This window comes from Neophocaena asiaeorientalis, unplaced genomic scaffold (genome assembly GCF_003031525.2).
Source record: "Neophocaena asiaeorientalis asiaeorientalis breed wild unplaced genomic scaffold, Neophocaena_asiaeorientalis_V1.1 scaffold182, whole genome shotgun sequence".
Lineage (NCBI taxonomy): Eukaryota > Metazoa > Chordata > Mammalia > Artiodactyla > Phocoenidae > Neophocaena > Neophocaena asiaeorientalis.
In genome coordinates, this window is record NW_020174648.1 from 2546894 (window position 1) to 2561150 (window position 14257).

Below are 14257 nucleotides of genomic sequence, written 5' to 3' on the forward strand. Positions count from 1 at the left end.
AGTGAGGTGTTAAAGTCTCCCACTATTATTGTGTTGCTGTTGATTTCCTCCTTTACAGCTGTTAGCAGTTGCCTTATATATTGAGGTGCCCCTATGTTGGGTGCATATATATTTATAATTGTTATATCTTCTTCTTGGATTGTTCCCTTGATCATTATGTAGTGTCCTTCCTTGTCTCTTGTAACATTCTTTATTTTAAAGTCTATTTTATCTTATATGAGTATTGCTACTCCAGCTTTCTTTTGATTTCCATTTGCATGGAATATCTTTTTCCATCCCTTCACTTTCAGTCTGTATGTGTCCCTAGGTCTGAAGTGGGTCTCTTGTAGACAGCATATATATGGGTGTTGTTTTTGTATCCATTCAGCAAGCCTGTGTCTTTTGGTTGGAGGATTTAATCCATTCACGTTTAAGGTAACTATCGATATGTATGTTCCTATGACCATTTTCTTAATTGTTATGTGTTTGTTTTTGTAGGTCCTTCCCTCCTCTTGTGTTTCCCACTTAGAGAAATTCCTCTAGCATTTGTTGTAGAGCTGGTTTAGTGGTGCTGAATTCTCTTAGCTTTTGCTTGTCTGTAAAGCTTTTGATTTCTCCACTGAATCTGAATGAGATCCTTGCCAGGTAGAGTAATCTTGGTTGTAGATTCTTCCCTTTCATCACTTTAAATATGTCATGCCACTCCCTTCTGGCTTGTAGAGTTTCTGCTGAGAAATCAGCTGTTAACCTTATGGGAGTTCCCTTGTATGTTATTTGTCGTTTTTCCCTTGCTGCTTTCAATAATTTTTCTTTGTCTTTAATTTTTACCAGTTGATTACTATGTGTCTTGGCATGTTTCTCCTTGGGTTATCCTGTATGGGACTCGCTGCACTTCCTGGACTTGGGTGGCTATTTCCTTTCCCATGTTAGGGACGTTTTCACCTATAATCTTTTCAAATGTTTTCTCTGGTCCTTTCTCTCACTCTTCTCCTTCTGGGACCCCTATAATGTGAATGTTGTTGTGTTTAATGTTGTTCCAGAGGTCTCTTAGGCTGTCTTCATTTCTTTTCATTCTTTTCTCTTTATTCTGTGCCGCAACAGTGAATTCCACCATTCTGTCTTCCAGGTCACTTATCCGTTCTTCTGCCTCCATTATTCTGCTATTGATTCCTTGCAGTGTAGTTTTCATTTCAGTTATTGTATTGCTCATCTCTGTTTGTTTGTTCTTTAATTCTTCTAGGTCTTTGTTAAACATTTCTTGCATCTTCTCAATCTTTGCCTCCATTCTTTTTCTGAGGTCCTGGATCATCTTCACTGTTTTTATTCTGAATTCTTTTTCTGGAAGGTTGCCTATCTCTACTTCATTTAGTTATTTTTCTGAGGTTTTATCTTTTTCCTTCATCTGGTACATAGCCCTCTGCCTTTTCATTTTGTCTATCTTTCTGTGAATGTGGTTTTTGTTCCATAGGCTGCAGGATTGTAGTTCTTGCTTCTGCTGTCTGCCCTCTGGTGGATTAGGCTATATAAGAGGCTTGTGCAAGTTTCATGATGGGAGAGAGTGGTGATGGGCAGAGCTCAGTGAAACTTTAATCTGCTTGTCTGCTGATGCGTGGGGCTGTGTTCCCTCCTTGTCGGTTGTTTGGCCTGAGGCGACCCAACACTGGAGCCTACCTGGCTTTTTGGTGAGGCTAATGGCGTACTCTGGGAGGGCTCACACCAAGGAGTTCTTCCCAGAACTGCTGCCAGTGTCCTTGTCATCATGGTGAGACACAGCCGCTCCCCGCCTCTGTAGAAGACCCTCCACCACTAGCAGGCAGGCCTCGTTCAGTCTCCTGTGGGGTCACTGCTCCTTCCCCTGCGTCCTGATATGCACACTACTTTGTATGTGCCCTCCAAGAGTGGAGTCTCTGTTTCTCCCAGTCCTGTCAAAGTCCTGCAATCAAATCCCACTAGCTTTCAAAGTCTGATTCTCTAGGAATTCCTCCTCCCGTTGCTGGACCCCCAGATTGGGAAGCCTGACGTGGGGCTCAGAACCTTCACTCTAGTGGGTGGACTTCTGTGGTACAAGTGTTCTCCAGTTTGTGAGTCACCCACCCAGCAGTTATGGGATTTGATTTTATTGTGATTGCACCCCTGCTACCGTCTCACTGTGGCTTTTCCTTTGTCTTTGGATGTGGGGTATCTTTTTTAGTGAGTTCTGGTGTCTTCCTGTTGATGATTGTTCAGCAGTTAGTTGTGATTCTGGTGCTCTTGCAAGAGGGAGTGAGCGCATGTCCTTCTACTCCACCATCTTGAACCAATCTCTGGCTGCTATATGTATTTTTTTGGTCTAGTCTTATTTTGTTTGCAATGGGAGGGCTAGTCTTGTACCAGTTACTCCATCACAGCTGGTGTCAAAAGTCTCTTATTCTCTCTTATCCAAACTACTAATACAGTCTCTTCATTGGTGATATTCTGCCCCTTAAATCTATCCTTTATATAGTTTCCAGAATATTTCTAAAATGCAATTATAATCATTTACGGTACACCTCCGTGAGACTCCTCCAATAACAGATCTCTCTCTCGCACTTTACTTATACATGGAATCATAATTAATCATAATTATTCATTTGTGCAACTAATTCCACATAAGTTAACAGCTTAACTTACCAGTCATTCTGAGACTTAAAGGCCTTCAGTTGCTCTCCTTTGCAGTGTTTTTCAAAGAAGTGATGGTATGTTTGTGTGTGCATGTGACAAGGGACTTATCTCTCTGCTTCAACCAGAGCATAATTCTGAGTTTATCTGTTGTACAGGGCTTCTGCATAAGCTTTTCTACAAAAGGCGTTGTTCTGCTAAAAGAGTGTTTTGAAACTAATATCTTACAGAGCAAGTGCAAGTTCCCTTATATAGTATACCAGGTTTTCCACAATCTGGCCACTGTATAAGTAACCAGCTTTAGACTTTACATAGTAGGAACACCAAATTGCTTGCATTTCCCTAACATATTCCTTATGTTGTAGTTCAATGCCTTTGCTTAGTTTGTTCTTTCAGACTGAAATATTTTCCCTCACTTTCTTTTCTATTCTATACCTGCAAGGTAAACTCCTAACCATCCTAAGGCTTAGGACAGGCATTGCTTCTTCCAGGAACCTTCCTTTCTATCAGTTCCCTAAGGGAGGTTAAGGTACACCTCCCTGAGGTTCCTCCAATAACAAATCTTTCTCTGGCACTATACTTATACATGGATTCATAATTATTCATTTGTGCAACTAATTCCACATAAGTTAACAGCTTAACTTACCAGTCAATCTCCAAACCTTAAAATAGCTCCAACTCACAAATGAATAGATGAATATTTGATAGGTAGAGATGGGGGCCATTTTAGGCAAAGGAAATAACGTAACATCAGCCAAGAAGTTGGTATGCATACTATTTTTTTTTACTGTATTTGGAACCAGGAGTAGGCCAATTTAGCTAGAGCCTCTTAAGGGGGAGAAGTGGGAGAACACCAAAATATATTATAACCACATGGGAAGGCTTTAATACCAGGCCATGAATAATTCAGGAAGCACTGGGAAACAATTCAAGTTTTTAGATCAGAGGAATAGTAGTCTTGTAATTGGTCTGTCTCCTTCCTACCTTTCCCTCTTCCAATACATCTTACAGATTAATATTCATAACACATAACTTTGATCCCCTTCCTTTCTTAAGCTTCCTTTGGTAACTGCCCATTGTCAATAGCATCTTAATGACAGAGACTACAGTGCTTTAGAATAAATGGATCTCTTTCTTTTATTCTATCCAGTTTACTTGTGCTATTTATCAAATGCCATTTTAAAATTATTTTTCCTATTCCCACAACTAAATTTGGTACTGGGGAGAGGGGAAAGAACTGTGTCTTATTCTTTGTAACTCCTATCAGTGAATTCACATACAGGGGCACATTATGTATCTGCTGAATAACTTGAAAGTAGTTCTGAATGAAATATGCCATGGGTAGTTTACCCCAGGATAAATAACAATTGATTTTAGCTGTTTGCACAAAGCCTAACTGCTATTTTCATCAATATATCTGAGTGTAAATACTGTTTTCTAAAATCATGAAAAATATTTTGAAATTGCATTATTACTACCTTGCTGCCTTTACACTAGCATCAAGCTTTTAAAATTCCAAATACAGAAAGTAGAGTCTGACTGAAGAAAAAAGGAGCCACATTTACCATTCTTAATGCCTTGTTATTGCCAAAAGAAAGGAACTCACAAATTCAGCTTTCTTTTGTATTTTTATACTGGCTGCACCCTGGGGAGTTCATGAGTATCTTCTCTACCATTTCCCTCAACTCCTTAATCTCTAGTTTACTTGGTCTTATCTCTTGCAAGCAAAATGGAATTCAAATGGCCTCCTACGTCCTCTCTGAACGGGTTGGTGCCAAGCCAGCTGGGGCCTATCCTGGCATCCAGACAGGGAAGTAAATTCATAACACATAAGCAATGTCTATTTGGCACAATTTGCATGAAGCAATTTACTGAATCAGTGAATCATTTCTCAAGGTGATACTCCTGGCACCTCTTTCAGCATTCTGCCCAGATCTACTCTTCTGTTACATTCCCATTTTGGTAATTAGTATACTTAACACTCTTCCCAGGTACATTGCCCAAGCAACCTTTTTCCCATTTCTGACAGGAAACATGCAGAGTTAAGGGAGAGCATTAAAAGATCCCACATAGTGAATACATGAGTGATACTAGACTAATATAATCCTCCCACATTCCAACACTGCCTGGCTAAGGATTCAGTTTAAACCCTTACAGAACCCTCTTAATTGATCTTATTAATACAGCAATAAACACCCCTGTGATTCGCTGATTAAGGTTTAAAACAGCTTTTTAAGATAATTTTAGCAGGAAATTCCTTAAACTCCTTGTTTCAAGGAATTCTAAGTTGTTCCACGCAAAACTCCAAAGATAAGAGTTATATTCTTCTTGATAGTGTGGGTGGAAGGTAAAAAGAGTGACAGCATATTCTGGTCCTTCCACCAAAAAAAAAAAAAAAAAAAAAAAAAAGTATTTCTAAACTTTTCCTATCATGAAATTAACAGAATATTAAATAAAATTCAAGTAGCAGGTATAACAATGCCTTAACATTTTCTTATCCTAGAGATTTAATCCAGTTTCTCCAACTTATAGTGGTAGAACATACCCATCTCAGGGCATTAAACTGTTTGCGTAAACTTGTCATCCCTTACCTGGTCTTTTGCAATAACGTAACTCATCTATTTCCTTCCAATCCCTTTCACTCAATTTTCCACGTGATCAACAGAGTTACTTTTCTAAGAAGCAAATGTGATGATGTCATTGCCCTGTTAAATACCTTTCCATGATCCAAATCATTTCTAGAATAAAGTCCAAATTCCTTAGCATGGCCTTCAAGGCACTTTATTATTCGGCTCTTGCCAGCTATCATTTTTCCTCTTGCAAATCATATTCCAAGAATTCTGAACATTTTGCAGTTTGCCAAAGAGATATAAGATGTTTCTTGACTTTGTATCTTTATATATACGTGGAATATCCTTCCCTTCTTTTCCTCCAAGTGAGCTTCTATTTGTCCCTAAAGACATGGCTTAATCACAAATTTATCTGTAGATACTTTTTTGGCATTCTCTACTTTAAACAATAACCCACCCCAGGCAATATCTTAGTTAATCTTTCCCTTGTGGTAATGTAATAATCTTTTTTAAAAAATTGTATTGAGGTTAAATTCATGTAACATAAAATTAACCACTATAAAGTGAATACTTCAGTGACATTTAGTACATTCATGATGTTGTGCAACCACCACCTCTGTATCTAGTTCTAAACAGTTTTAACTTTTAATTTACCTCAGTGTGTTCCCAACAAACTGCATCTTTGCAACCACAATACTTTACACATAACAGATGCTCAATAAATAAAGATGGAATTTCATATTCAACAATAGAAAAGCATCTTATGGATTATTTTTCCCCTCTTTTATTATCCAGTCTTAGAAAAAATATGTAATTACACCTCTTGTTGTGGGAAGACTTATCACATAAAAAAGAAAAGATAGAAGGTTCGTCTCCTCTCAAACTTAAATTAAAAAAGTGGATATTCAGGAATCAAAGTTTATAATTTGGCTTTTCAAAATTTATTCAACAAATATTTGTTAGAATTTACTTATGTGTCAGAACTGTTCTAAGCACTGAGGGATATAGCACTGAAAAAAACGGATAAAATCCTCCCTGCCCTAAAAGCTTATATAAGAGAAAAGAGACAATAAACATAATAAATAAATTATATAGCATTTTAGAAGGTGGTAAATGCTATAGGGGAAAAAAAAATACAGCCAGGTAATTAGATCAGAAGTTCTGAATGGAGATACAGGGAGGAGTTGCAATTTTGAATAAGTTGGTCAGAGTAGGGCTTATTGAGTAGGTGATATGCAACCAAAGAGTTGAAGGAGGTGAGAAAGTGCGTCCTGCAAATATCTGAGGAAAAGCCAAGGCTAAGGTCTTGAGGCAAGAACATGTCTGATGTGCTTAAAACAGTGACAAAGCCATATCCAAGTAGAGGTGTATAATGGACAGATGGATATATGAGTCTAGAGAAGAGAGATGTATAGGCTTAAGATAAAAAATTAAGATCATCAGCTTTAGAGGGTATTTGAAGTCATAAGATTGGATGAGATTCCTAAGGAAGTGAGGTCCACGGACTGAACTCTGTAGCACTCCCCTGTTGAGATTTGGAGAGTAGAAGAGAAATCTGCAAAGATGACTCAGAAGGAACTGCCAGAGAGACAGGAAGAAAACTAAGACAGCACAGTGTCATGGAAGCCAAGTGAAGAAGGTGGTTCTAGGAGGAGGAATGAGTGATCAACTGTTAAATTCCACTAACAGATTAAGTAAAACAAGAAGTGAGAACTGACCACTGAATTTAGCAATGTGGAGGTCACCAGTGAGCTTAACAAGAGCAATTTTCACAAGGTGACATAGGTCAGAGTATGAATGAAGTAGGTTTAAGAGAGAATGAGAGAAGAATTAGAGACAATGAGTTTAGAAGTTTCCAGAATTTTTGCTGGTAAGGGAAGCAAAGAAAGGGGTGGTAACTGGCAGTAGAAGTGAGATTAATGCAGGCTCATTTTTTCTTTTAAGATGGGAGAAATAATAGCATGCTGATGGGAACGATCTAGTAGAGAGCAGAGAGTTGGAGATGTAAAAGAGGTAAGGGAGAACTGCTATTGATACATCCTTGAATAGGCAAGAATGGGCACAAGGGGAGAGGCTGACAGTTGGATTGTAGGCAATCAAACCACAGTGAAAAGAGGGAAATCAGAGTATAAGGAAATAGTTGCTGGTGGATGGGTAGACATGGTAAAAGAGTTCTCTTTTGAGTGGCTGAATTTTCTCAGTGAAATAAGCAGCAAAGTAATCAGCTATAAGTGAGGGTAATAGACAAGGAATTATAATAGAAGAGGAAGCATGAAAAAATCATCTCAGAAATCATCCTGAATTGTGCTACTCCAAGTGTGGTGCAAGGTCCTGTGCTGTTCTGCAAACTGTTAATGGTCCACAATAAACAATTTAGCAACACAGAAATTGAGAATTGTGCCTGGTGTGATCAGTGGATTCATCTCATTGTACAGCACACTCTCCATGAACATGTACAATTTTTGTAATTCTATTCCTTATTTTCCTATGTATGATTATTATTGTACTGTAATTTCATTTTTGTTTAATCTAATAAAAATTTGGACTTAGACTTTTGTCTTTTTAAAACTTGATTTTTCTTCACAATTCACATTATTGTATTTTATTGTTCATGATGAGGTAGGGAAAAACTTGGTCCTTTACCACGCATAGACTGAGAAGCACTAGTCCAGTAGAGTTGGAAAGCAACTGGACTAGGAAATGTTTTGTGATTGCCAAGCAGCATTAGAGGCTCACATGAGATTTGTAGCCATTAGTTTAAAGACTGTCAGCAGGGTGAAGTGATTTTCTCCAGACACATTATGCTGCACGGAAGCAGGGCAGGATAGATGAGGAGCAGGATTTAACTGACCTATCACATTGCCAAGTGAGTATGATGATGCAAAAAACGGCAAGGAAATAGTATGCAAAGATGAAAATGACTGACCATGGAATTCAAGCTGGGAGAAGAGGGAAGAGAGGATATCAGAGGTATGAGGGGCAGAAAAGGTGACAAGATCAATGGCCCATAGGTCCCAAAGGATTGAAAAATTGTTGGAAAAAGGGATGAACTTGAAAGATATGAGGTCAGACAGTAAGATGCACACAATTGAGAATATTGAGAAGTTGTAGCAATGAGGCAGGGTAGAGGAAAAGATTCTTGGAGGAGAGGAGTTCAAGGAACTTAGAGTCAGTGTGTTGAAAGAATCATCTCTGTAGATATTAGAATCCTCACAAGTTAAGGCTGGAGTAGTGCTGGAAATAATGATAATGAGCCAGAAGCTAAAATCAACAAGAAATGACGGGGGCCGGGGGTGGGGCTGGAAGATGACTACAACATGGGACTCAGAGTCTGGGCTTTATAGGGAAAATGAGGGAGAAGAGACAGGAAGCAGCCATGAAAGGAGAAGGATGCCTACTACAGGCAGCATGGTATGAAGGCTGTGGGAAAAAAACAGCCATCACTTGACAGGACTTCACAGATGACAGTGTCCTCAGGAAAGCTACAGGTTCTCATGAGACCAAGAAGTTAAGGAACTGCTTCAGAAAAGGGGTGGAAGAAACAGCTGATTTGGTTGATGATGGACTGTGAGTTGCAGAGGGCAAAGGGTTTCAAAAGGTGGGAAAGGAGAAAAGAGGATATACAGAGTGATATGTAGACGAGAAAATGAGGGGTTCCCCAGATGTCTAGGGCTACTCTTGATGGCTGGCATAAAAAGCGATAAAGTACATAAGAAATTGTTTTAGAAATCATTCATCATGGACAGTTATTTTATGGGACTAAAGGGAGCCCAAGCCTGGATTACTCAATTGATCAGTAATATTTAATCCATGCATTATATCTTGGTTCTAGATAAGGAATGCTCTTGACCTTATGCTATCTATCTTTAGGCTATTTAATTTCTCACATTACTAATTGAATAAAATGTAGGTAAGGGCAAAAAGATGGCAGATGATATGTTCATATCACTCCTTATTAACAGCTCTGATAAAAGACTGCTGACAGAGTCGATTGGTTTAAATGCACATGTTAAATTATCTGTCTATTCAAATTGGATAATTAGAAATATTCTACACTAATATTCACTCTACCAATTTTTATTATGTATCTACTTAATAGAAACAAAGCAACATGTACTATACTGTTCCAGAAAGGGCTCACCTTTATTGAATTATTTTAATAAAATTAAGTTTAATTATATTACAATACTGGAAAAGGGTCATGGGTAGGGAGATGGTAACAAAAGCAAGGGACATTTTTCAATGGTTGGAGAAAAAGAATAACCAAGTTCATAGAGGGCACATTAGCCAGGCCCTTGCAAGTAAGAATTGCCTATGAAAATAAAAGAAGAAACTGAAATTGCTTTATTGCTATGACCTTGCCTTTACGATGTTAAAGAATGGTAAGTAAGAGAAGAGATGCAAAAGAAAAGGGACAGAGGGGGAGGAGAGAGAGGAGAAAAGGGAGGTAGAGATCCACAGAATTAAGAAATGTGTTTTCTGCGCACTGCTTCCTCTGAACTAACTTTTCCAGAGGGATGGCTTATGAAATTGATATTCTACCTACAGTTTTCTAGTTATTTATATATATTTTTGGCAATTAATCTTTCTCCTTCATCGAATGAGATCTCTTCTTCTCCTTCCCTCCCATTATCCCTCTTCTTGTCAAGATCATACTAATTTTTTTATGTTGTGGAGTAGGATGGTTTTTTGGCCTTACCAAGTCAACTATCCAATACATCACCAATAAGCAAATGAATTATTTGGATGTGGAAGGATTTGTACACTGTAATAGTTTCAGGAGTAAAGTAGTAATAGTATATGATAAGTTCAAGGGTTTTTTCACTTAGAGGGACAGAAAGTTTACCTAGAACTAGATGTCTGTACTAATTACATTCTGTCTGCCTCTCCAGATCTACTCTCTGCCCTTCTCTCCCTTGCTGTGCTTCAGGAAACAAATCTCTACAGAACACATCAAAAGCAATCTTTTCCTTTGGCTTCAAGTTAGGTTTGGCCAGTAGGTAACACTGGCAAGAAATCAGAAAGCAGGAAAGAGACCTGGTGTGTCTGTTCTCCCTTGCTTCCTCCCTGCTGGCCATTTTTGTTTTGGTAGAGGCTGTGTTCTTTTGTGTATAGCCATAGCAACTGTTATGCAGTCCTTTCATGCAACTACAGTTCTCTGGGTTCCAGAAACATTGCTCCCTTCCCTTGCCCTGAAGGTCTAGGGTGACAACTGCTTTCTGCTGTTGCCAGTTCATGGGTACTTTATCCCCCTCTGATGGGTCCCCTATGCTGCCCATGACTCTGTATAGTCCCCTCATTAAACCTCTTTCAATTAATCTGCTGACTATGCTATTTGTTACTTGCGAGGAGCTAGACTGATATAATTTCCAATAGCCTCTATGGACCACTTTCAGGGCCAGGTCTACACAATCCAACCCATTCTCATTCCAAATTACTCAACTCAATATCTCTTTCACTATTCCTTAGTGAAAATCCAGCCCTGTTTTGTTGACGTCACGCCTTTGCGGCAATAATGTATCATCATGATGACATCAGCAGTCCCTTAGACCCACTTAGAGTGTTTCCTTCATAAAGTCTCCATTTTCATAAATGCAACTCATCAAGATGCAAATAAAAACTAGATTATTTCAGGAATTTGGTCAGAAAAGGGAAGTAGCTTTCCTCGTAATATCCACCTCACCTCCTTTTCCTTGTTGAGCAACACCAGCTGGCTGTCTGTGAGGATGCAGTACTTCCGCTCCCATGTTGTTGTGTCAGTGTAGGGTGACTGGCCACAAGACAGACGATGGGTAGGTGGCCCTTTCACATCTGTGTGACAAACACAAAAAACAAAAGTGACAAATCATTGCCATGTTTGGTAAACTTGTAGTTCAAATGTAAGATTCTTCAAAATCAAAGTAAGGAGGTCTAAACATAAATCTAAATGGTAAACTGAAAACTTAAATTCCTCTGAAGAAAATAAAAAGTTATATACAGAGGGATAATTTTGCCCCATAGTCTGCAGAAAAGAGGGCTGAGACACTAGGAAGAATTGTTAGTACACACTTGACATAGTAATCACCACTGTGCATGCACTAAAATAATGGGAGGTCACTTCAGAGCAAAACTAGTATCATTCAAAAGAAAGAGGTGGGCGTGACTCAGAGACAAGAACAAAAGATAGACAGCCTTCAGGAAGAAGATGATATTGCATGTACACTCAAGAGTGCTGCTGATCCAGTACTGAAGGAGTGAGTTATTGGCAGCCTATGTCTTCAAAATAACTTTATTTCTAGTCAGTTGTAAGATTTAGAAATGGTTAAACTACAGCATCATATTACCACTAGAGGCCAGTAAGATCTTAAAAACATAGAAGGCAATTTCCTCAAGGAAAGATCTAAACATATTACCATCATGTCTCTTAAAGGTGGAGGCACACAATATCAAAGTTAAATGTTTCAACTCTTCTAAACATCTCATTTCCTGTTACTTTAGTTTTTTTTCTTTTATTAAGGTATAACTGATGTGTAACATTATACTAGTTTCAAGTGTACAATGTAATGATTCAATATTTGTATACACTGCAAAATAATGACCCCAATAAATCTAATTACCATCTGTCACCATAAAAAGTTACAAAAAAATTTTTTTTTCTTCTGATGAGAACTTTCTAAGATTTATTCTCTTGGTAACTTTCAAATATACACTACAATATTATAATCACCATGCTACAGTTGACATCCCCATGACTTGTAAGTGGAAATTTGTACCTCTTAAAACCTTTCACCCCCTCACCCACCACCCCTTCCTCTTGGAAATCACCATTCTGTTCTCTGAATCTCTGAGTTTTGTTTTGTTTGTTTGTTTTGGTTTTTAGATTCCACATATAAGTGAGGTCATACAGTATTAGTTTTCCTCTGTCTGACTTATTTCATTTACCATAATACCCTCAAGGTCCATCCATGTTGTCGTAAATGACAAGATTTCATTTCTTTCAATGGCTGAGTAGTATTCTATTTATCCACCAATGGACACTTAGGTTGTTTCCATATCTTGGTTACTGTATGTATCTTTTCCAATTAGTGTTTTCATGTTCTTTGGATAAACACCCAGAAATGAAATGGTTGGATTGAATGGTAGTTCCATTTTAATTTTTTTTTTTTTTTTTTTTTTTTGCGGTACGCGGGCCTCTCACTGTTGTGGCCTCTCCCGTTGCGGAGCAACAGGCTCCGGACGCGCAGGCTCAGTGGCCATGGCTCACGGGCCCAGCCGCTCCGCGGCATGTGGGATCCTCCCACACCGGGGCACGAACCCGTGTCCCCTGCATCGGCAGGCGGACTCTCAACCACTGCGCCACCAGGGAAGCCCCCATTTTAATTTTTTGAGGAACCTCTATACTGTTTTCCATAGTGGCTGCACCAATTTACATTCCCACCAACAGTGCACAAGGCTTCCCTTTTCTCTACATCCTTGCCAACACTTGCTATTTCTTGTCTTTTTGATAATAGCCATTCTATCAGGTGTGAGTGATATCTCATTGTGGTTTTGATTTGCATTTCCCTGATGATTAGGGAAGTTCAACACCTTATTATATACTTGTTGTCCATCTATATGTTTTCTTTGGAAAAATGTCTATTCAGATCCTCTGCCTATTTTTTAATCAGACTGTTTTGGGTGTTTGTTTTGCTGAGTTGTATGAGTTCTTCATATATCTTGGATATTAACTCCTTATCAGATATATGATTTGCAAATATTTTCTCCAGTTCAGAAGGCTGCCATTTCATCTTGTTGATGGTCTCCTTTGCTGTACAGAAGCTTTTTAGTTTGATATAGTCCTACTTGTTTATTTTTGCTTTTTTTACCTTTGCTTTAGGGGTCAGATCCAAAAAAGTCACTTAAAAACTCTTTAATATGATCTGTTTGTTCATTTGGCCTGTCGAAAAACTTGGAACATATTTTAACCATAAGTACACATTAGATCCATTGAGTAAGGCTTTTATGACAGTTCAGTATATATTAAAAGTTCTTTAGCCATGAAGGACTAATTCCTCTCAGGAATATACTGCAGGAAACAGTAAAATACATTACTTATTACTATTAATTATTATACTAGAGGAGCACCTCAAACTGAAGAAATTAGAAAACAAACACCCATGAGTGCAGGAGAGTTGTAAATAATAAATAAGCAAATTTTACCTATTAGGTGAGAATCTTCATTACTATTACTTTCTAAGGACTTTTAGTCTTTTTATCACAGGACGATAGGTATTCCTGGTATTGACTGACTTCAAGGAAATCCAAATGATTTCCTAGATGTTTTTATGCTATAATTATTCAAATATGCATACCTATAGCTGGAGATCTGTAGAAAGTAAAGAAGTTAGTACTTAGGGCATTAGGTATATGTCTCTTTTCTTGCATCCCCTTATGTGCCCAAGATTATCTTCAGTGCTCCTTCTGGCTTAACTTCTTTGCTCTCTATAAGTCTATCTAAACTTGTTGCTCTGCACGCTTGGGGAACTTATCAACTACCCTCCAAAATAACTCAAAATTCTAGAACTAATAACATTACCAGGGCTTGGCTTGACATGTTACTAATTCTTAGAAGTTCACTGTTTTTCCTTTTTCCCCTTGTTTTTCCACTTCTATCTCCTCTGAACCTCGCACAACCAGTACATGCTGCATCGATAGCTTCTCCATTCTACGCCAACTCTCTCATCACGCGGGCCTCTCACTGTTGCAGTCTCTCCCGTTGCAGAGCACAGGCTCCGGACGCACAGGCTCAGCGGCCATGGTTCATGGGCCCAGCCGCTCCGCCGCATGTGGGATCTTTCCAGACCAGGTCACGAACCCGTGTCCCCTGCATCGGCAGGAGGACTCCCAACCACTGTGCCACCAGGGAAGCCCCCTTAACTCTTTGATTTCAAGCATTTAAATTAATTTAAAGTTTTCTTTATACGTCAAATTTTCCTAAAATTATCACAAAAAGCTTTAAAGGAACTGACTCAATAATTTTTGACACAGATAAAAGATTCTTGCCTGAACTTAAAAGCCATGTCAAAGCTGATTTTCTTCACATGATTTGGATA

The 14257-nt window shown here is 38.5% G+C and overlaps 1 protein-coding gene across 6 annotated transcripts in view; it reads right to left on the bottom strand.

The window, feature by feature from the left end:
• Positions 1-14257, bottom strand: part of RASAL2 (RAS protein activator like 2) — a 370654-nt gene that overhangs the window by 177406 nt on the left and 178991 nt on the right. For all 6 annotated transcript variants that reach the window (XM_024758763.1, XM_024758762.1, XM_024758759.1 and 3 more), the window contains exon 2: positions 10870-10997. In XM_024758763.1, coding sequence (XP_024614531.1) covers positions 10870-10997 — 128 coding nt within the window. The remainder of the gene's footprint in view (positions 1-10869; positions 10998-14257) is intronic.